This window comes from Rhinolophus hipposideros, assembly GCF_964194185.1.
Source record: "Rhinolophus hipposideros genome assembly, chromosome: 3".
Lineage (NCBI taxonomy): Eukaryota > Metazoa > Chordata > Mammalia > Chiroptera > Rhinolophidae > Rhinolophus > Rhinolophus hipposideros.
Window position 1 is genome coordinate 25231582 of NC_138049.1, and position 22381 is coordinate 25253962.

Here is a 22381-nt window from a genome sequence, read left to right on the forward strand (position 1 = left end):
GAATCTATTCCATGCCTGTCTCCTAGCTTCTGGTGGTTTACCAGCAGTCTTTGGTGTTCTTTGGCTCGGAGATGCATTCCCACCACAACCTCTGCCTTTCTGTTCACCTGGTATTCTCTCTGTGTACGTTTGCATCCAAATTTCTCCTTTTTATAAGGACATGAGTCATATGGATTACAGGTCCATCCTACTCCAGTACGACCACATGCTAACTTAACTAATTACATCTGCAGCAACCCTATTTCCAAATAAGGTCACTTTCTGAGGAACTGGGAGTTAGGACCTCAACATATGAACTTGAGGGGGAGGGATATCATTTAACCCATAACAGCTCTCCCGTGCACCTTACATAATTTTTGTATGTTGTGTGAAATAACCCAATTTCCCCAGAATTCGGTGAAAATCCCATTCTTTCCCTACTAGTCTAAAATACCCCCCTTATCATTTATAGAATGTCTATAAATGTCAGACTCTATATACTGTTTCATTGATCTTCTAGCCTACCACGTTGTCTTACTGTAATTTTACCGTAAGTCTTAATGTGTAGAAGGGAAAGTGCTCCCATCTGAACTTAAAAGAAAAAGTCTTGATTATTTCTGGACCTTTGCAATCCCACAGATTTTATAATCACCTTGTCAAGTTTCACGGAAATCTATAAAATGTTGACTTTAATTGCATTGAATCTATGACCTAATTTTAACAGATATTGAGTCCTCAATCCATAATTGCAATCTATAAGTCTCCACCTAAAAAATTTATTTTCTATTTCACTCATTGGAATTTCGTACATTTTCCCATAAAGATTGTCTATGGCCCTAGGTATCTTTCATGCCATTCTAAATGATACTTGTATTTAATTTTCACCTGTTTAGTATTGCTATACAGATGTGCAGTTGCTTTCTGAATATTGACTTCATGTCTAGAAACATTTCTAAACTCTCATATTAATGTTTTAAAATTATCTGTAGATATTTATTAAGTCTACAAGATACCTGGCCAAAACTTCTTAAGACTGGCAAAGTCATGACAAACATGGAAAGATTGAGAAATTATCACAGACCAAAGGAATTTTAGAAGATACAGTGACTACATGCAATGTGGTACCCTGGAATGGATCCTGGAACAGAAATGGGAACACTAGAGAAATCCAAATAAAGTCTGGAGTTTACTTAACAGTAATATGCCAATGTAACTTTCTTAGTTTTAAAATTTTACCATGGCTATGTGACTGGGTAAGGAGTATACAGAAACTCTCTGTACTGCCTTTGCAAATTTTCTTTCTAAAGGACAAAAATAAAAGCTAAAAAGTTTATTTTTTAAAATTTGGTATTGGTGTAAAAACAGACAAAGAGACCAATGAGAAGGATGGAGATCCAGAAATACACCCATACATATATGGTCAATAGATGGCTATAGCAATTTAATGTGGAATGAAAATTTTTTGAGCAAATGGTATAGAATTAAGAGGAACGGTGCATCGCAAAAAGAATGAATCTCTACTTTTTTGTCATACTGTACACAAAAATTAACTTACGATATATTATAGACTTAATTGTAAAAGGTAAAACTATAAAATTTCTAGGAGAAACCATCTTCAACATTGGGCTACACAAAGATTTCTTAGATGGGATACCAAAACACAACTAAAAAGAAAAAAATTGAAAAATTGGACTTTATCTAAATTAAAAATTTCTGCTGTTGTAGATAATGTAAAAATTAAGCAGGCAAGCAATACACTGGGGGTAAATATTTGCAACTTACTGAGTAAATCCCATATCTGACAAAGGACTTACATCCAGAATCCAGAATACATTAAGGAGTCCTACACCTCAGTAAGATACAACTCAAATGTTCATCAACAGGAGAATGGATAAATCAAATGTGGTGTATTCATGTAATAGAATGTCAGGAAAACAACTCCATGAATATTTTCACATTTCTGGACAGTTTGTCTTCCTGAGCAAAGGAAATCGGCACATCATAGACTATCTCCTATTCCCCAGACTCATTTGCACCTCATGTTGCAAGGGTGTTAGACCTGGAGCCATATGTTCCCATTCAAAGGATAATAAAACTTATCTTCTTCAGCCAAATGTTCGTATCCAGAATAGGGACTTTCCCCTTTGCCTTCCTGAGAGAATTCATTTACTTTCTAAAGTACTTGTTTATGTTTGAGAGATAGAGTTTCTCTCCCTGTCACAGACTATATCACATTTAAGAACTTCTTTTATTACTGTAGTAAGAGAGTAGAAAGCAAGCCACAACAAGAGGGAAAATATTTGCAACATACATAAGTGCTAAAGGGGTCATATTCAGCATATGTAACAAATTCCTTCAAACAAATTAAAAATAAAATAAAAAGACAATCTAACAGGAAAAAAAACATAGGCAAGAAGCAACCAGATCCATGCATGACACAAATGGCTAATAAACTTACAAAAAAGTTCTAAATGTCATTAATCATCAGAAAAGTGAAAATGAAAACCACAATGAGATACCACTATATATCCTCTGACATAGCTAAAATTATGAAGTCTGAAAATACTAAAAAGTATTAGCCTGAAAGTATTAGCAAGAATGTGGAAAAAGAACTCTCATTACAGCTGATGGGCGTGTACCCTGCTACAACCTTGGTCAACAGGTTTGGCCTTATTTACTTCAGTTGAAATTATGTCTGTCCTATGATGCAGCAATTACACACCTGGGTATGTATCTGACAGAAATATGCCCACCTAAGCAATAGACACATACAAACATGTTCAAAGCAGCACTATTGCTAATAGCTCCAAACCAGAAACAACCTAATGTCATCAAAAATAGAGTGAAAAAATGAATTGTGGCGTAACTTCACAGCATTGCACTACAGCTACAGGTAACAACATGGATGACTCTCATAGCCTAATGTTGAGTGAGAGAAGCCTGGTAAAATGGAATACACACTGATTTGGCACAGAAATGAAGAGGTAGGGGAGGATCAGCATTGTTCTATTTCTTGACTTGGGTGATGCTTATCAACACTTTCACTTTGTGATAACTCATTGAGCTGTAACATCTATCTTTGTGCATTTTTCTGTATGCGTATTATACTTCACAATTACAAAATTTAAAAAAAAATGCATGAACCACTTCTCAAAAGAATTGAAAAAGTTAAGGAAGATTGAATGAGATTGGATTCCATGGGATTTAAAGTATTAGATATTATTTGGATTTAAGCAGACGGCGTAATATAAAAATTGTTAGTAGCTTCAAATTTTCACAGAGAATGGAAGAGTAGACTACAGTAGTACCTCGGTTTTTTAATGTCTCTGTTCACGAACATTTCAGTTTACGAACGCCGTAAACCCGGAAATAAATGCTTAGGTTTTTGAACAAGCCTGGGAAGTCGAACATGTCACGTGGCTTCCTTTGAGTGCAAGATCCTGAGACCTAGCTATCAGCCGTGTTCCAACGTTTCAGAACTCGAATCGTCTTCCGGAACAGATTACATTCGAAAACCAATGTACCACTGTACAAGGATTTTAGAAATTGCAGTACTGAATGCTTATTATCTCCCCAGGACTCTCTCCTTTTTTCAAATTTGTCCCCATCCCCAACCCTTTTCAGAGAACTTTATCTTGCCAACTCTTTCCCTCTAACACCTGTCCCCTAATCTGCAGGTTTACTCTGGAGTACATACTGAACCTTGGTACATACACCTTAGTACATACTGAACGTGCCCTTGGCCCTACTTGAGTGTCCAGGAATGGGTATCTGTTCCAATTCACAATTGAGCTTATTATATGGAAATTACACCACTGATGCATTTTTTCATAAATTAATAAGTATGCATCTTAATATGTATGCTATTTTACAGTTTGCCACTCAAACATATTTGCTTTATTTTCCTAAGAGTAAGAGGCATATAAGGAAGTAATGAAAATCAAAGACTTTGGAATCAGATTAACCAGGATTCAGATCCCAGTTCTGTTGCTTATTAAGTGAATGACCTGTCCAAGCCTGTTTCCTCGTTTTGTAACTTAGGGTAACGTGACTCACTCACAGGATTGTTGTAAGGATCTAAGGAGGCAGTACATGTAAAATTCTTACCATAATATCTGGCTCAAAGTAAGAATTTAGTAACTTCAGATGATGATGATGATGATGATGATGATGATGATGATGATGGAAGAGGTGGAGGAGAATTATTAGTAGTAGTATTCCAGGAAACTAGAGTTCAACTGAAATAGGAAAAGTCTGTATTCTTTGTTTGTAGTGTTAGCGCTTCTGTTGAGGGTGGGAGGTGTTGGTTTATGGCCTTTCTGATCAGAAAGCCCAGAAATCCATATGTCAGGCTCCAAAAATTAAGATCTCAGCGTGGTAAATCATGGCGAGGGTTGTCATATTTATAAGTAAAAGAAAATATCCATTTGAATGTGGTGAGTCATTTCAAAAATCTAATGAAGGATATACTAAGATTTGACTGGGAAGGTTTACACAGGGAGGGACTCAGACTGGTCTTCCTGAAGTTCACAGGGGAGGGTAAGAATTTAAAGGTACAAAGGAAACTCCCTAAGGTGAGCTCTGGGTCACAGGTAAAAACAAAAGTCATGACTGCATTCTTTAATTGAATGCCTGGGAAACACCAATGTAACACCTACAAATTCCTGAGGTCACACTCATCCTACAACAAACACAGCATACTGAGGACAGAGAGGTGAGTTTATTAACAGTGAAATTCTGACTTGCCCGCTGACAAGTGCAAAGGGGACCCTGAGGAGGAAAGGAGAGAGGAAGGAGGGGTATACATTCTACTGTTTGGCTCACAAACAGGGGGTAGCCCACTTATGGGGGGCAAAGGACTGCAAGTCCCAAGTATCCTACCCATTTCCCCTTCCTAGTGGGAGGAAACAATGAACTGTTACTGCTCAATTTATGAAGAGTGAGGGGATAAGGGAGGGAGGGCTGCATGTTTCTCTGCTTTATCCCCTTTAGGACCATGAACAATTCATGTTTGAATAGAAATGCATACAAGTTCTAAAGCTTAGATATCAAAAAATAATGAGCCCAAAATACTTCTGTGGCAAATATACACATTTAACCCACTGGACTTGACATGATAATGATAGTGCTAAACTAATATAATTTACAGTTAGTAAGAACAGCAACTCAAAACAACGGCTGATGTACTTACAATAAGACAGAGTCCTTCCTAACATGTTCAGTCCTTCCTTAAATCCTTACTGAATCTGTTCGAGTCCAGCCAAGAAAACAGGAACCATACCTGATATTTTAAAAGAAAGAATTTGCTATGAGGAATTGGGTAAACAGAAGTTGGAGAACTGAAAAAGTAAAAAGGGGATTATGAGACTGTGACAGAGTAACTACAGCAAGCAACTACCAGCCTTGGGACTGAAGGAACAAAGGAAGACGTGGAGGTTACATTCCTGGAAGAGGAAGCGAGGAAACTGGAACTCAGACCTCTGAGAACGGGACATGGCCGACCTATTGTTGGTATTCCTGAAACAGTGCAATGAGGCTGATGCTGGGAGTACAAGACGCAGCAGGAAACTGGAACAATAACCAGCTGCTCACGCCAGGACAGAGCCACTGGGGCGTATTGCCAGCAAGAACCATACATAGAACCTGCAAGTCCCTTCGCTCCTCCTCCAGCTGTCGGTATTCCTCCAGCGCCCCCTATTGGTGGGACTTAAAGAACACGGCTGACAAACAGCTGTGGTTTGCAGAGTCCTGGGTTCCTCATCACAAAGCCAAGTCCCAGCCAAAGGGACAAGCTGACCTGGATTCATCCTGTATTTTCAAGTCTTTCTGGGGAGAAGGACGTAGCATATTTAGGGAACTCTGCCAATCCTGACCATCCTGTCACTCCCTCCCCCCCCACACAGAAAAAATCTTTTTTTCAATTACTGAAGATTCTGTTTTCTAAGATAAAAGTCGTTGATCTAATTTTACGGTCGTTTTTCTTCATCTGTACATTTGAAAACAGGTGTTTGTAAGGGAAAGAGAGGGAACATGTTTGAACTAAATTGTTTATTCTATTTACAGACCAATTTTTATAACTCCCTGCCAAGGACTAGAGCTGAGACTGTATCTCAGATTTTCTTTATCCTATTTCAATACATTTCTTAATTTCAACCCCTGCCCAACCGTTAGGAACACGGGACCTTGAATCAGGCCTATAAGTTCCCACACCGCTGCTCACAGGCTTGGGAGACGTGATTCAGGCTTACACTTGGACTCTCTGAGTTTCCCTTTCCTCTTCAGGAAAATATGGGACAATACCGACTCCCAGGTGGTGAGGATTAAATGAAATCAAATGCTACGTATGGCGGAGTGCCCGACAGCATGTTGAGAAACATCCATTTCATTCTTCTTCCACATGTCAAAAGCCTTAGAGACGTGACGTTCAGGCCTGAATACCAGAATCACTTTTCAGGGAGCTCGCCTCACCCCCTTTGCTGGAGTGAGGTTTTACCTGCCGTAGTGACCTCATTGGTTGGGGCCGTGAAAACTCTCCTAGACGCTCAGAACGGAAACAACGAGAGGCTGAGGAGTAGAAATCACGGGCCGTTCCCCTCGCCCTGGCATCCAGCCGGGGCTCGGGCGGAACGCGGGTGGGGCGCGGACCTCGCACCACCTCCCTGGGCGCTGGGCCGCGCGGAGCGCCGCGCGCAGCCGGAGCCGCCGGCCGGGGGCGCTGAGCCGAGGCCGCCGCCGCCGCAGTCGGCCGCTGGCGAGGGGGGCGCAGGGTTCCGCTGGCCTCCCGCTGAGATGTGACTCGGTCGGGCAGCCCATGTGGGGCCCCCGGCCCCCAGGGAGGTCGGCGGCCAGAGGGGCCCCGGCGCCCGGCTGCCTGGTCCTGCCGCTGTTGCCCCCCCTGCTGCTGCTCCTTGTGGCCGCGCCGTCGGGACGCGCAGGTAGGTGGGTCGCCCCCGGGCACCGCCAAGTGCGGGACGCGGCCCTGCCAGAGCCGCCCCTCCAACAGCCCAGCGCTGCGGGGCTCCGTCCCGCCCGCCGCGCTTCGTTCCTCCGTGGGTGGAGCGGGAGGCCTGGGGTCTGCGCAGGGAGCCCCGGGGAGAAACTCACCGCCACGCTCGCACACCTGGTTCTGCGTCAAGTTTGCACGACTCCGTGAGTCACACTGTCCCTTGCGGGGCTGGAGGAAGTTTGGCGGTGGTCGCTCTAAGTGGTACCCTCATCTCGCAACGTGCTGTCTGTGACATTGACCGCGCGCAACGCTGTCGCCGGCACGTCGCAGGCTCCGGCCACCCCCGCGGCGGCCGCGCTAAGAAGCCTTATCCGGATTGCGCCCCTCGGTGGGCCGCCGGGACCTGTTGCCCTTTCACAGGGACCTCCCTGCAGCGGAGTTGGTCTGCACTTGCAAAAAACCAAACTCCCTGAAAGGATCTGCTCGAAAAGAATGGGATCTAGAAAGAGGCAGCGTTTTTAAATACCCTCTCGCCTAGGCACATCTTTTTTTTTTTTTTCTTACTTTGCAGGTACGACCTGCAAAGTACAGATTTGTGCTCTTTGATTTTTAGGAAATAAAACTTTTAACGGATCCATGACATTTGGAAACTGAAGTGTTTTTGGTTTTAAGTTTAAACTCTACCAGTTAGAATCCAGTAAATCCAGTAAACCAGAATGATTAATTAACCTGATTTCTTTTCTTTTTTTTTCTTTCTTTCTGTATTTGTGGTATAGAGAAAAAGATTTTTTTTTTCTGGGGCATCTCTTTATTTTTGAATTGTAATCCAATACAATTATTATTACATTTGCTGCTCAAATTGTTCCAGCTTTGGCCATTTAAAGCTCTTTTATTAGTTTGGCTCCTTTGACCTTTCCACAATACCTGTTCTTTTTGAGCCCCTCATTGCTTTCTAGCACCACAAAACGTTCTAGGTTTATCTTGTATTTCCCCTTCCCAGGCCTGGTATCAACCACTTCCCAAGGGACTTTAGGTCTTTCTACTGGAGAATAATATTTAGAAACCAAGATCGGGGTGCCAGGCATGCTCGTTGCTACTGGGATCTTGTTTATAGGCTCTCTCAGTGGACAGAGCTGGGAATTATAAATATATACACTAACCCAGTCATCCACACACATCTGTATTTCTGAGAGAGAGAGAGAGAGAGAAAGAGAGAGAGAGGGAGAGAAAATACACATTTTAAAAATGATGACCTTACATTGATACGTCTGATTTCAATACAACAGCACAGAGTTCATATTGGCCTTCCTTTCTTTCTTTTCTTTTCTTTTCTTTTTTTTATTAGTTTCAGGTGTACAAAACAATGTAATAGTTAGACATTTACACCCCTCATAAAGCAATAACCTCCATCCCCCAATCTATTATCCCTCTGACATTGTATATAGCTGTTACAGTTCCACTAACTCTATTCCCTATGTTGTACTCCACATCCTGTGACTAAATATATTTTAAATTATAGTTGACATTCATTATTATTCAGCTTCAGCTTCAGGTGTACACTGCAGTAGTCAGGCACCTACACTGTCAATGAAATGGTCTCTCTAATAAGACAAGTGTCCATCTGAGATCCTACAAAATCTTTACAACATGATTGATTACATTCCTCAAACTGACTTGCGTATCCCTGTGGCAATCTTGTGGTTACCGATTGTGCTTTCTAATCCCCACACCTTCTCTCTCATCCCCACCCCCTTCCCATTTAGCAACCCTGTTTTTTTTCTATATCTATGAGACTGTTTCTGATTAGTTTGTTCATTTATTCTTTAGATTCCACATATAAGTGAGATCATATGATATTTGTCTTTCTCCACCTGACTTATTTCACTTAGCGTAATGTTCTCCAGTTCCATCCATATACTCGCAAATGGCAAGATTTCATTCCTCTGCTCAACCTCACTAACCATCAGAGAAATGCAAATAAAAACCACAATGAGATACCACCTCACTCCAGTCAAAATGGCTATTATCAATAAATCAACAAACAACAAATGCTGGCGCGGATGTGGAGAAAAGGGAACGCTAGTGCACTGTTGGTGGGACTGCAGATTAGTGCAGCCACTATGGAAAACAGTATGGAGGTATCTCAGGAATCTGAAAATGGAACTACCCTATGATCCAGTAATTCCACTCCTAGGCATCTACCCGGAGAAATCCAAAACTCCAATTCAAAAATCTGTATGCACTCCTATGTTTATTGCAGCACTTTACACAATAGCCAAGATATGGAAACAACCAAAATGCCCATCGGTAGATGACTGGATTAAGAAGCTGTGGTACATTTATACAATGGAGTATTACGCAGCCATAAAGAAGAAAGAAATCTTATCATTTGCAGCAACATGGATGGATCTAGAGAACATTATGTTAAGTGAAATAAGTCAGAAAGAGAAAGACAAGTACCATATGATCTCACTTATATATGGAATCTAAAGAAAAGACTATGTGAATGAACTAATCAGAGTCAGTTTTGGGGACGCAGAGAAAAAACCGAGAGTGGTTAGATGGGTGTGTGGGAGGGGGTTGGGGATAAGGGGAAAGGTGAAGGGATTTGGAAGCAGCTGGTAACCACAAGATGGCCTCAGGGTTTTTCTTTTGAAAATTAATTTGGGGAAGGTATTCTATAATGTTGTAAAGATTTTGTTGGGTATCCGATGGACATGCGTCCTATTTGGGAGACCACCTCAGGGATACTGTGGATACCTGATCATGGCATTGTACATCAGAAGCTAAACATTAATGAATGCCAACTATAATTTTATATATATAATGTGATGGTTCAGTGTGAGGTCGGAGGGATAGTGGATGGGGGGAGGGGGGTTCACAGTATGAGGGATATAAATGATGAACGTCTAAGTATTACCTTGTTTTGTACACCTGAAACTAATAAATAAATTAATTAATAAAAAAAAAAAAAAAAAGATTTCATTCCTCTTTATGACTGAGTGATACTCCATTGCATAAATGTACCAGAATTTCTTGATCCAGTCATTTACCAATGGGCATTTCGGTTGTTTCCATGTCTTGGCTATTGTGAATAGTGCTGCAATAAACATAGGGGTGCATAAATTTTTTCAAATTAGCATTTTGGATTTCTCTGGATAGATACCTAGGAGTGAAATTGCTGGGTCATAAGGGCTCTCTATTCTGTTCTCTCTATTCTATTCCATTGAACTATGTGTCTGTTTTTATGGCCTTCCTTTCTTTATTTGTGGCTTCTTTCTCCAACAATGAGAAACTACAATACGTTTACCAATGTTTTCAATTTTAGTATAAAATAGTTTCAGAATAAAATAGTTTCAGAAATAGTTTCTCTTATGAGAAGCACATTTACTAACTAGATTATAGCACTAATGTATAGGTCTTTGGTCTTTAGCAAAACAATATCCACTCAAGATATTGTTGATCAAAATTACTTAGATTAGTCCTTTTTTTCTTCAGCTCTTCTATGTTATCCACTTGCAGTATGGCTAGGATCATTTGTTCAGTTGGGGTTCCTCCACAGGATGGTTGGTTTTATTTGTTCATTTGGGGGTATTGGAAGGATTTGTGAAACGTTACTATGGTTTAAGAGCCAGAGCTATACAAAATGGTACATTCAGAGACGTGTCGCTCCCTCCTCATCCCTATGACCTAGTTCCTATATTTCACCACCTCCCATAGGTCTCCTTAGTTTCTGGTTGATTCTTACTATATTTCTTTTGAATAATGAGCAGATAATTGTATATGTGTTTTCATATCCCCCTTGTTTCTTACATGAAACGTTGCAGGTAGAAATACTCTTGCGTTTTTTTGTTTGTTTGTTTATTTGTTTTTACTTAACAAGATAGTTCTTTTCTGCTTCACAAATCAGAACTCCTCAGGGGTATGCCTTTACCATGCTAGCCAAACTCATTTCAAAACTAAATTATTTCCAATATTTTCTTCAACATTGCATGAAAACATCTTGTTTTAAACATACCATGTGCTAGTGGTCAAGAACCAGGTGTAAGTCTGGGTTCTTTCCTACAGCCAGTATAGGATTTGCCCACTCAGATGTTCTTTTCATCAAACAAGCTTGTCATTTGTTTTCGACAGTTAAACAAAAAATTGCTTTATTAATACAAAAATACATACATACAAACTATAAAGTGCTAAGACATTTAAATATCCAAGTCATAGCAAAGAGGCGGCAGTTCAACATCCAGGATGGACAGAATGCTTGCAGGAGTCTGCAAGAGATTAGACTCCCCCGAGGAGAGGGCATCTTCAGAGGTAAGGGGGCCCAGCAGTGTAACAGCTTTTCAGGTTCCCTCTCCTCATCAAGGATAATGACAGGCACCCCATTCAGGAGGAGGCGTGCAATCTGATGCTGTTCAGGCAGGCTGAAACTCTCAAACTCTAGAGGATGGGAGGGAAAGAATTTTTCTATTTCTGGATAAGTGTTATTCAAGGCAGTAACAGAGGTTTTTGCTTCAGCAGTCTTCTCAGTCATCTTTTTGGCAGAGAAGGTTGTCTGTTTTTGTTTGAGGGATCCATTCGCCTTTACTATCTCCTCCCCTTTGTCTCCCATTGCCTTTGGAGCAGACATGAGATGGTTTCTTGTATGTGTACATCTGCATGGCTTCCTCCTGCTTGAGGCCCATCCCCAGCATGTCTGGAGACCATCATATAACCCAAGATCCAAGCATGCGGCTGAAGGTATCACCTGCCTCACTCTTCAGAATGGCAGTCCTACCGCCTGTAACGTCGTTTACTCTGCTTCCTGCAGAATAAATTCAGGAAAGACAGTATTTGCTGTGGAGACCAGATAAGGAGATGGGGTGGTGGTAGGGATAAGAGGGGAGCCTCACTGCTCTGAGTGTACCTTTCTATATAGCTCCGACTCTTGGAGTCATGGGTAAGGTGCATATTTTCCATTTACACATAAACTTTGATTACAGACAAAGATAATAGGCAAATAGAATTATTAATGCTAAAAAATAATACTTTAAGCATTTCAACATAAAGCTGTTTATAATACTGTTTTTATAATATTTTTAATAAAATTGCATATCTTTGTGTTGCCTTTTTTAGCGCTTGACAGTACTTTTCACAAAATATTACTCAGTAAATTTGCATTCTTTGGTTAAAAGCACCGTTCATTATATGCTTGATATTTTTATGATGATTTTTTTAACTTGCATCTTTTTCTTCAATGTACAGTTTTACCAGGTGTGATTGACATGTTTACCTACATGATAATAAAAAATGTAGCATATATTTTAATAAGCAAAATCATTTTATCTGTCTTAATTATAACATTACACTTATGCTATGCTTGTGATATTCTGACAGCATTTTTACTTTTCTTGGTCCACATTTATGATTATTTGACGCAAAAGCTAATAGATGAATTAAATCATTATAATCAATTCCAAGATGTATCAAGTTACATATAAAATTAGAGAACAAGAGAACTGTAGAAAAAAAAAACCCACAGAATGCTGGCTGGAAACTTTAAAATTAAGTATTTCCTCTGCTTTATCTTTCAGAATTCCTCTTGTTAATAGAAACCTAGCGTTAAAGTCCCATTTAACTGCTACTCTCTTGAATCTCCTCCCAGTATTACTTCCAAGTCATTACCTCCTGTAGGAGTTTCCTAAGGCTGCCATAACAAAGCACCACAAACTGGGTCGCTGAATAACAGCATGTATTTACTATCTCACAGTTCTGGAAGGAAAACGTTGCCAGTGTTGATGCCTTCTGAATGCTGTGAGGGGGCCTCTGTTCCATGCCTCTCCCCCAGCTTCTGGTGGTTGCTGGCCATCTTTGGTGTCCTTTGGCTTGTGGATCAGCATTCTAATCCTCTGCCTTCACGGGGTGTCCTCCTCATCGCATCACGTAACCTCCCCTCTGTGCATGGCTCTCTTTGTGTCCAAATTTCCCTTTTGTATACGTAACCAGTCATATTGGAAAGAGAGCTCACCCTACTGACCTCCTTTGAACTTGATTACCTCTCTGTAGAGAACCTATATCAATTTAAGGTTATTTTTATGAGGTACTGGGGCTTAGGATTTAACATATTTCTTTTGAGGACTAAATTGAATTCATGACACCTACCATACCCTCAAAGATTTGTAGGGTGGTGAGCGGGCTCCGTGGGCTTGGCTTCCGAAGTGGAGAAAAGCTCCCTTTTCAGCTTCGTGCAGCAGTTTCCTCTTCGGCCTGTTTGTTAGTCTATGTCCACTGCCAAAGGGAAACTTTTGCAGAAGTGTCATGCCTGAAAGGTTCCCCTGAGTATGTTGAGGGCAGAGATGAGGTCTTCTGCTGTACTTTCCATACCATGAACATCAGAGAGAGCGACCATTTTGCAATGTATACAAATATTGAATCATTATGTTGTACACCTGAAGCTAATGTCATATATCAATTATACCTCAATTAAAAAAAAAAGGGAGCGAGCCATCAGTGGGTGTGTAATAAAATCAGTGAAGTTTAAATTTCTTCAGCAGAGGGGCTCACTCTTCTCAGATCTCTACCTCCTGCCTCCTCTTTTCTAAGGGTCGCTTTCACTGCAAAATCCTTCCTCTCGCTCCAATAAGGACCATTTTCATACTTAAGGCTAACTATCTATATAATTCTAAGCCAGCCTTTCTCCTCTATTTTAGATTAAAATATATGTGTTGCAAAAGATTCACTAAATTATCTACTAAATGCCTTACCTTGTTATTTTAAAAATTGGCTCATATTTTTTAATACAAAATAGAATATCACATGCAGTTTAGGAACAAATACCTTAGGGAAATGAGATATTTGAGGTGATCAGATTTACTGAAAAAGAATTACCTTAATACCCCATGCATCCATTTTGAGTTTTCAAAAGTTACAATATAACTTGAGACAATGTGATTTTTTAAATAGTCTTCCTTTGAGCAACTTTTCATTCATCCATGCATTCATGCATGCATACCTTTCAGGAACTGTTCTAGGCATTGAGGTGAACAAGAAAACAAGATCTCTTTCTTTATGGAAATTTCAGTCTCAGACAGGTAATTACATTAAAGTATAAATGCCAGAATTGAGGAGACCAAGATTCACTCAAAGCGAAGAATAAAGCAATTGATCTAATATAGGAGTTAGGCAGGACTTCCTATAAAAAGGGACCTTTTTTTTTCTTTATTTTATTTTATTTTATTTTTAAATTTATTGGGGTGACAATTGTTAGTGAAATTACATAGATTTCAGGTGTACAATTCTGTATTACATCATGTATAAATCAAAAGGGGCCTTTTAATTGAGCCTTTTGAATTGCAGTGAGTGTGTTTATTCACATCACCTTCCATCTACTTGAGGAAAGATGCATTAGAAGAAATGAGATGTCAAATCAGGGTTTTACTATCAATAAATACTACAAATGCTTTTAAGGAAAAACATAAATTCAATAAATAGCCGTAAGTAGACTGCCATCCATATTATGTGAAATAATTATAATGTCATATAAATTCAGACAGTTGTCATTTAAAATATTAGCAAGGATTAATATTTAGTATCAGTAAAGGTAACTCCTGCTCTAAGCCATTTGCTATCTATAAATTACCAGATAGTTAATATTCCTTTTTCACGCCTACATTTCTTTCTTATGAAACTATACAAATCCACAAACAAAACCCAACAACAACTATCAAAATACCACAAAGAGGATGATATTTTCGAGAGTGGTATTACCAAGGAGGTGGGAGGAAGGAGCTCTGTAGCTACAGGCAGCCTGACCTCAAGGACACTGGCGGCCTGGACAAGTCACTGTGTTCTGTGGCTCATTGCAATACTGAATCAAACCACAAATAGTTATCAAAAAGCACAAGTGTTACAGCTGTGGTTTTCTAAGATCGAGCTGGTGTCCTACGTGCTATTTCTCACTTCCTGAATCAACACAGTCCTTTGAAGGCTTCTATTAGCTGTAATGAGCAGGAGCAAAGGGAAGGTCTTAATTGATCCATTCTCTGAGTTGCTCCTGGAGAAGTTCCAGTGTCGCCAGCTCCTTTGACTTTTCTTCATTGGTAGGCTCTTCACATTGCTCTGCTTTTATCCTGACCAGTATTTTTTTGTTTGTTTTTTCACATGTTTTTGGCAAGATAAGTACCTCAAAGAGCTGAACTTCAATAAGGCCTATGTGGAACCCCTGTTCATTTTATTGCATTTAGTTACACAACTTTATTAAGGCCACAATTCACCCCTGAAGAGGTCTGATCTTAGTCCTGATCACCCTCAAAATACAAAGCATCTAGTTATCACTGAAGAGGAAAGTTAGCCTATTGAAAAGTGTTTCACCTTTCTGATAGGAGATAGAGGCGACTGTACACTTCTGTCTTCATTCCATTTCATTGGAAAGTCTAAAATCACACCATCAACCTAATTTGCCTCAATATCCCAATTAACAATGAACAGAAGTAAATACTATCAATTACTTCCAAGTCTCCATTAGATAATTTCTTCCAAATCTTCACTAAATAATTATTTTTAAGCCTCTTACTTTTTCTATTATTTTTTCTCCCATTTTTATATTAATTTTCTCTTTGAAAATTTCAAGTGATGGAGATATTAACAGAAGAATCACATTGCTTCTGTGAGGATAAAAGAAGTACTAGTTGTAAAAATGATTTGAAAAGTAAACTGGATGAAGTATGTTGATATTTAATAAATACCTATTGACTGAATTTGGAGTTCCCAACAACTATTCTTTCCAATACCTTAGTGGTCCCAAGTGGTTTGTCTTTGACGCTGTTGTTTCTTTTATCTTTTCCTTTCTGAAGCAAATTATCAAGTATTAGAGACTCCAACCCACATTTACTTTTTTTTTTACCTACTTTTCCAGTTATTATGACATTCATTACTATCAATTAAGACACTTTGAAGATCACAAAATGTGGAGAAAGTCAAGCTTCTGCCATCAAAACACTAATTTCCAAAAGGGAAGGGAAGGAAAGACATACAAGAGATGACATAAGGTAGTAGGACTGGTTTTCTAACAATGGGGCTGACATATGGCATATTCAAAATAGGTATTTTAGGAGGCTATACACACAAATCTCACAACAATGTATTTCTTAAACTCCTTTTTTATGGAGTTCCAGGTGGAGTTTGGTATACCTTGGTCAGAATAACCCCTTAAGTGGCAAACCTTCCTCTTTGATTTGTGATTTGAATATAAAAGCATTCAAAGGCCCTTACAACAGACTTGAGTAATCAACTCTCAAGTCTGGGAAATGCTATCTATGTTGGGCAAAAATGAGGTGTGACTATAAAATAATGAGATGGAATTTTTGGCATGTTTATTAGCTATCCCTGAAGATAATTGTAGCTGAAAGGAAGCATGTCTCAAATGCCACTAAGTGAGCTGAGCAGTACCATGGGAATAATTATAGTATAAACATTCCCGAAGGAGCTTCTTGGAAGATGTACACTCTCTTTGGTGGGTAAACAATACATGTATTTTAAAACGTAATCTCTAAAGTTCTTTAAACACCAACAGCAATATTCAAAAACATGTTTAAGCACATAGATTTACTTATCAGGGTGTGGCTATAAAGAAATAACACTTATGCATCAGTTCATCTATATAAATGTGCAAATACCTAGCAGGGTACATTGGCATATATTGATGGATGGTGTCCAAGATTGAGAAAAATATCTATCGACTCCATGAGAACAGGGCCTTCTGTGTGTATTTGTCCTCTACTGCCCTAACCTAGTACCTATCCGTTTCTATTTCTAGCACATAGTCGGTGCCCAGTAACTATTGATTGAGGGATATGATGTTTACCTGATGTTCCACCAGGTAAAGCTTCAGTGAGGAAGAAACACTTGGGTTTTTCTCATTGAATTTCTTATATCTCTCCTTAGAAGCAGTCATCTTTAACATGCAAAATTTACAGTGATCATACAATCCCTTCTTACCACAACACTGTTCTTTGGAGCATTTCCTGAAGGCAGTAGGTGAGTGATCCTAGTAGACAGAGTCCTGTTATTGTCAGAACGCTGGGCTCACGCATCCGCCATACGGCTGAATAACCACAGGCCGTCATTCGGCCTCTCTGGGCTTCTACCATGTTTCCCGGAAAAGAAGACCTAACCAGACAATCAGCTCTAATGCGTCTTTTGCAGCAAAAACTAATATAAGACCGGGTCTTATTTTACTATAATATAAGACCGGGTCTTATATAATGTAATATAAGACCGGGTCTTATGTTAGTTTTTGCTCCAAAAGACGCATTAGAGCTCATTGTCCAGCTAGGTTTTCGGGGAAAACAGGTTATCTATTCAGCGCTAAAATGATAATAGTTAACTGTGGAGAAAAATACTGAGCTAATAATTATCGAGCTCTTTCTTTGTGTCAGGTACTGCTCTAGGAGGTCTCTGTAAAGAATCCTATTTAATCATCCCAAAGACTAAGAGGCAGATAGTATCATTGTTTCTTTTTACAAATGAGGCAATTGAGGCACAGAGGTTAAATAACTTACTTAACAGCACACAGCTGGTAAGTGGTAGATCAGAGAGTAGGCCCCACTGTGGTTCTAGAACTCTTGTACTTAGAACTTCTCTCTGACCTACTCACATAATTATTAGAAGCCAATGAGATAGGGCAAGTGCCCTGTATAAGTGTCTTAGTTACATATTTATATGTACATGTATATAAGTATTATTATAGAGAAACTGAGGCAGCATGCATATACAGCAGTGAGCAGGCAGATAAATAATAGTGGGGATTGTGGTTATGGGAAGATAATCAAGTTCAAAGGAACTAATATTAATACCAAACTATGTCCTGCCCTTTATTGAAGAGAGTTGTGTATCTTTTCTTAAGTAGAAAGTTCCTGAATTACATTTTAAGTGCTGTCTAGATGACTTTCTTTTTAAAAGAACTTGATATATAATTAGGGGGGAGTGGAGGAGAGAGGAGTTAATATTTTTCAAGAGAATTAGTTTATAACTTGACACAAAAGAAAACATGCCTTTCAGCATGGTGAAGTTAGAACAATACTTAAGATAATCTGTTGAAGGCAGCCATACTGTTTGGTTCTCCTTTGGTGGTGATTAGGATGAGTTGTTTATAACTTTTGCTTCCTGAAATTGATTAATCACCCTCTGGTGCTTTTTGTACATTAACTCTTTTTAACCTCGTTCCCCACGATAGAAAACTCATTCAGGAGATGATTTTATTCTTTTTCTTTTTTTCTCTCTTTTTTGGTCTTACACCATATTAAGGTATTTTCCTATTTCAAAAGACACTTGAAACACTAGAAATATGTAGCAGCCACTTGCCACGGGCTACTGTTTCTTCATTAAAAACCATCGGTTGAGTATCTTCTGACTGTACTTATCCCCCGTGTATAATGTAAGTTTACCAAGCTGATTTCAAGCCATCAAGATTTAGTGGTTCAGGCTGTTCCACCCTCAATCAAATGCTCATGGGAATCTGGGTTCTACCCCGATTTCATTATTTATGTGAGTCTCACCAGTGCCCCATCTGATTATTTCAGTTTTAAAGCATTTATTTACCAAGCACTGGGGATACAAATACTCTTTATTAGACATGCCCAACGTCAAACAGCTCACAGCCCAGTAATTCTTTCACTCTACTCCAGCTGCAGAAGGACAGAAGAGGCTGGGGGTGCTGGAGACTTTCTCTGGGCAAGACTGGGCCGGGCTTTCTCAAAGCTGAGGCTTTGCTAGTTACTCATGACCTTGAGATACTTGAACACTTGCCCCAAAGGGGAAGTCCCCAGAAGTCTGGTTGTTTTCCTTATCGGTGGGTGAATATATTCTATTTTCCATAACAGCAAAGTCGGAATGCCTCAGAGCTCCCAAAAGCAGGGTTTCGATAACCACAAGACTGATTACCCTAGTTCTTTGTGAGTTCATTCAGAGAAACTCACCACTTTTTATTAGTGTTCATCAGGCACTAATTTATTAAAAGCATTAAGGCTTTTCCCACAGTACTCATATAATGAAATGGAAATGCATTTTACTGTTAGGCATATAATTAAAACCGCAACATATTTAGATGATGACATTAGTATTAACTTTGAGACCATTAGGAAAATATCACATACCATTTCACTACATCTGGAGACCTGTACGCAAGGTAACTCTTGCAACCAATGTAGCAGCCACATTTTATAAACCTCTGCTAAAGAAGTTCACATAATTTTACGCATTTTGAATGCCATTTATCGCTTCTCTTCCTACTAGAAGGACCTGACAGTAGATACAGAGCGTTCTCCCTGTGAGAGAATGTGCTGTAACATAGATGAAGCGGGCTAGAAAGCTTTCCCAAAGGCCAAGATATAACAAAAGGAAAATAAACACTGAGAGGGGACACAAATCTAAATGATGACTTAAAGATATAGCTAACCAATCATTACTTGGAAGTTCATTACGTAGACACTTCGTTGCAGACCCCTCACAGCTTTGTTCTGGCAGAGGCCATCGTAAATACCCACAATTCAAGGGGGCAATCTCAAGTATCCCTCTATTACTCAAAGTCCATACTCCGGTCAGGAAAACTCAAAGGGAACTCAGATGCCCTGCCCATTTCTGAGGTCTTCTGAGTTCGATTTTCTCTTCAAAGACCAGCCTGTTACCCAGATGGCTGTTGCCAGGAATGCCCACTTTCTTTAGTGGAGACCACATATGCCCTACCTGACATCACAGCGTCATCATATTTTAGTTGCTAAAATAGTACAAAGCAATATTCATTAAATGGATGTACACATGAAGGAACAAGGGATCTTTTAGGTCCAAACGATACTGTAGGAGTAGGACACCAAAATTGCAAAGGCACAGGAAAGCAGAGTAAATTAGGGTATTTCAGGTAATTTGATGTAGCTGGTGAACATGGTACATTTAGAAGAATTGCAAAAAAGACCACAAAGAAACTTGTGTACCAAATCAAAGTTGCAATGGTACAGCACTCCCAGAAATAAAACTATGTGTGTCAGTCCAACAGCTTTATGATTTGGGAAGTGAAATCGATGAACTGTCAGAGAATCAGAGCTGTACTTCCATTCTAGGCCATGAATCTATGTGAACAAAATGCTTTTGCTACCTATAAATTGGCACATGACTCCTGATATCTATGTGGGCGTGACATATTTTCACTTTGATGTTTATTAAATTATCTTATCAGTACTGGCAGGTTAGAAAAATGACTTACCTCAACTGGAATGTTTATACATTCTTTATGTTTCTCAAAATGGAAACAAACACAGTGCCTAAAAACTATGCAAAAATTTAAAAACCATAATAATATACTAGTTACCAATTGTTTTTTCTTTTTTAAATATGCTAGTTCTCCTCCTTAAAAAGAGTGCTACTTCTACTTTTTTATCACTCCTTTGCATCATCAAAACAGATAAAAGGGCAAGTATTCCTTGATAAATCCTCATCTGTTAATTTAACTTTCATCATACAGCAACTCACTTACTCATGAGACTCTTGCAGCTCTACTTCATCCAGACGTCCTGATGTTTCTACTTTGAAAACTGAGCTCCGAGCTGCCCACCCATCTCCATACTCACAGCTAGCATCTGGATGCAAGCTCAGCCTTCCTCACTAGGGCTGCTGTAATTATGGCTTTACTGGTCTCTCCAGTTCTATTCTTGCCCCATCCAATCTTTTCTCCCCTCAGTAGTGAAGTAATCCATTTGAAATAGAAATAAGCTCATGACTGCCCCTGCCTACAAGGCTTCAATAGTTTACCACTGAATTTCAAATATAATCCAGATTCCTTCCCAGGGCTTACAAAGAAGGAGATCTAGCTCCTTTGTACTTCTTCAATTTCATCTTGGCCACTCTTTTCTTCCTCACTTTTTTCCAAACACACTGATCTTTTGACAGTTCCAAGGACACTCACTGTCTTTTTTTGGGCACAATTTTCCCCATTTCAGGGGTCTGGCCTGGAGCATTGCCCTCCCACCCCATGACTGTTTCCTAAGACCCTTTCTAAGTAGGTTCTGTTCTACTCCAAGGGTAGCAAGTGAGCGAGGAGGTTAAGAGCATAGATTTTGAATACAGCTCATCTGCTTATGAGCTGTGTGAACATGTGCAGCTCACCTCACTTCTCTGTGCCTCAGTTTCCTCATCTGTGTAATGGCAATGATAATAAAAGTCCCTTCCAGAGGGCTGTTGTGAGGATTGAATGATTTGGTTGTATAAAGTACATAGAGTAGTGTTAGCTGCATGGGAAGGATTCAATAAATGTTAGCTACTGTGTTTATTATATGCTAGCCAATTTGCCTCACATCAACAAAACACTGTAACACATAAAGGTTTACACAGTATTTATTATGTTTTCAAGTCTTATGCAAATTGAATTTTATTCGCATACTATATCTACTATTAAAATAGAATCTCTTAGCCTGTCATGAATGGATTCCACTCTCAACGTTATTTTGAATCATGCCTAGAGACCTCTTATGTCCTGATGAAACCAGAACTAATCCAAGGGAGCAAGCAGTCCTTATAACTCCTCTTTGCAGAAAGGTCAGACCTCACCATAGTAAGAACCACTTATTTCCATTAATCAAATACAAATCATTAAAATTCCATAATTAACAAAAAATTATAACTGATACGGATAAATAAGGTGCTACCAACCCCCAACAATTGATAAATATCTGTTTCTGGAAATAAAATTTCTATAAGCAGAGAGACAAGATGTCAAGAAAGAGGACTACATGGCTTAATTTGCTTAGAAACTAGCAGAACATGTCATTAAAAGAAATATTTTATGTCTTGGGGAGATGTAGAGATGGGCTGATACTACAACCTGATTTCTTTTTTCATAGTAGGGCTGCTCCTGAATGATACTTTGATTAATGACAAGGAGATGATCCAAAACTGCTAGCTTTTCTGTCTATGCAGAAAAATGATGTCAATCCAAATGAAGAATATGCAGGACTAACAAGCTGGGATATTCTTTTTCCAGAAATAGTGTACAGAACAGCAACATGCATTTTATAATGTATTTCTAGTCGATGTTTACTACTCTGAATCTTTGTCAGTGTATTTACAATGAACTTTAAGCATTTATCTTTTTTTAAAAAAATCCAAAAAGTTGTTGCTGTGATCTTCATTTGCTATTGAAAAGCTAATAAATTTCTAGTCTTCTCATTGGATTTTTAATTTTCTTTATAGAGATAAAAGCAACTTATTAAAATAACATGTGTGTTTTTTTCAGATTGTTAAATCAGGAGTCATTTGTAACATTATTGGAATTGGAGGGGGACACATTTTTCTTTCTCCAGTTTAATTTGCCTGTTGTTTGGTGATTAATCTATCTTAGTTTCTCTCATTTTTTAAAGTCTTTGTTGTATTAGTTATCCAATGCTATGTAACAAATTAGCTCAAAACACAGTGGCTTAATTCCACAAATATTAT

At 39.1% G+C, this 22381-nt stretch overlaps 1 protein-coding gene across 1 annotated transcript in view; it reads left to right on the forward strand.

The window, feature by feature from the left end:
- The first annotated feature begins 6660 nt into the window (after window positions 1-6660).
- IL20RA (interleukin 20 receptor subunit alpha) overlaps window positions 6661-22381 on the forward strand; it is a 33507-nt gene continuing 17786 nt past the window's right edge. Inside the window, exon 1 of the mRNA XM_081044349.1 lies at window positions 6661-6914. Coding sequence (XP_080900475.1) covers window positions 6791-6914 — 124 coding nt within the window. The 5' untranslated portion in view covers window positions 6661-6790. The remainder of the gene's footprint in view (window positions 6915-22381) is intronic.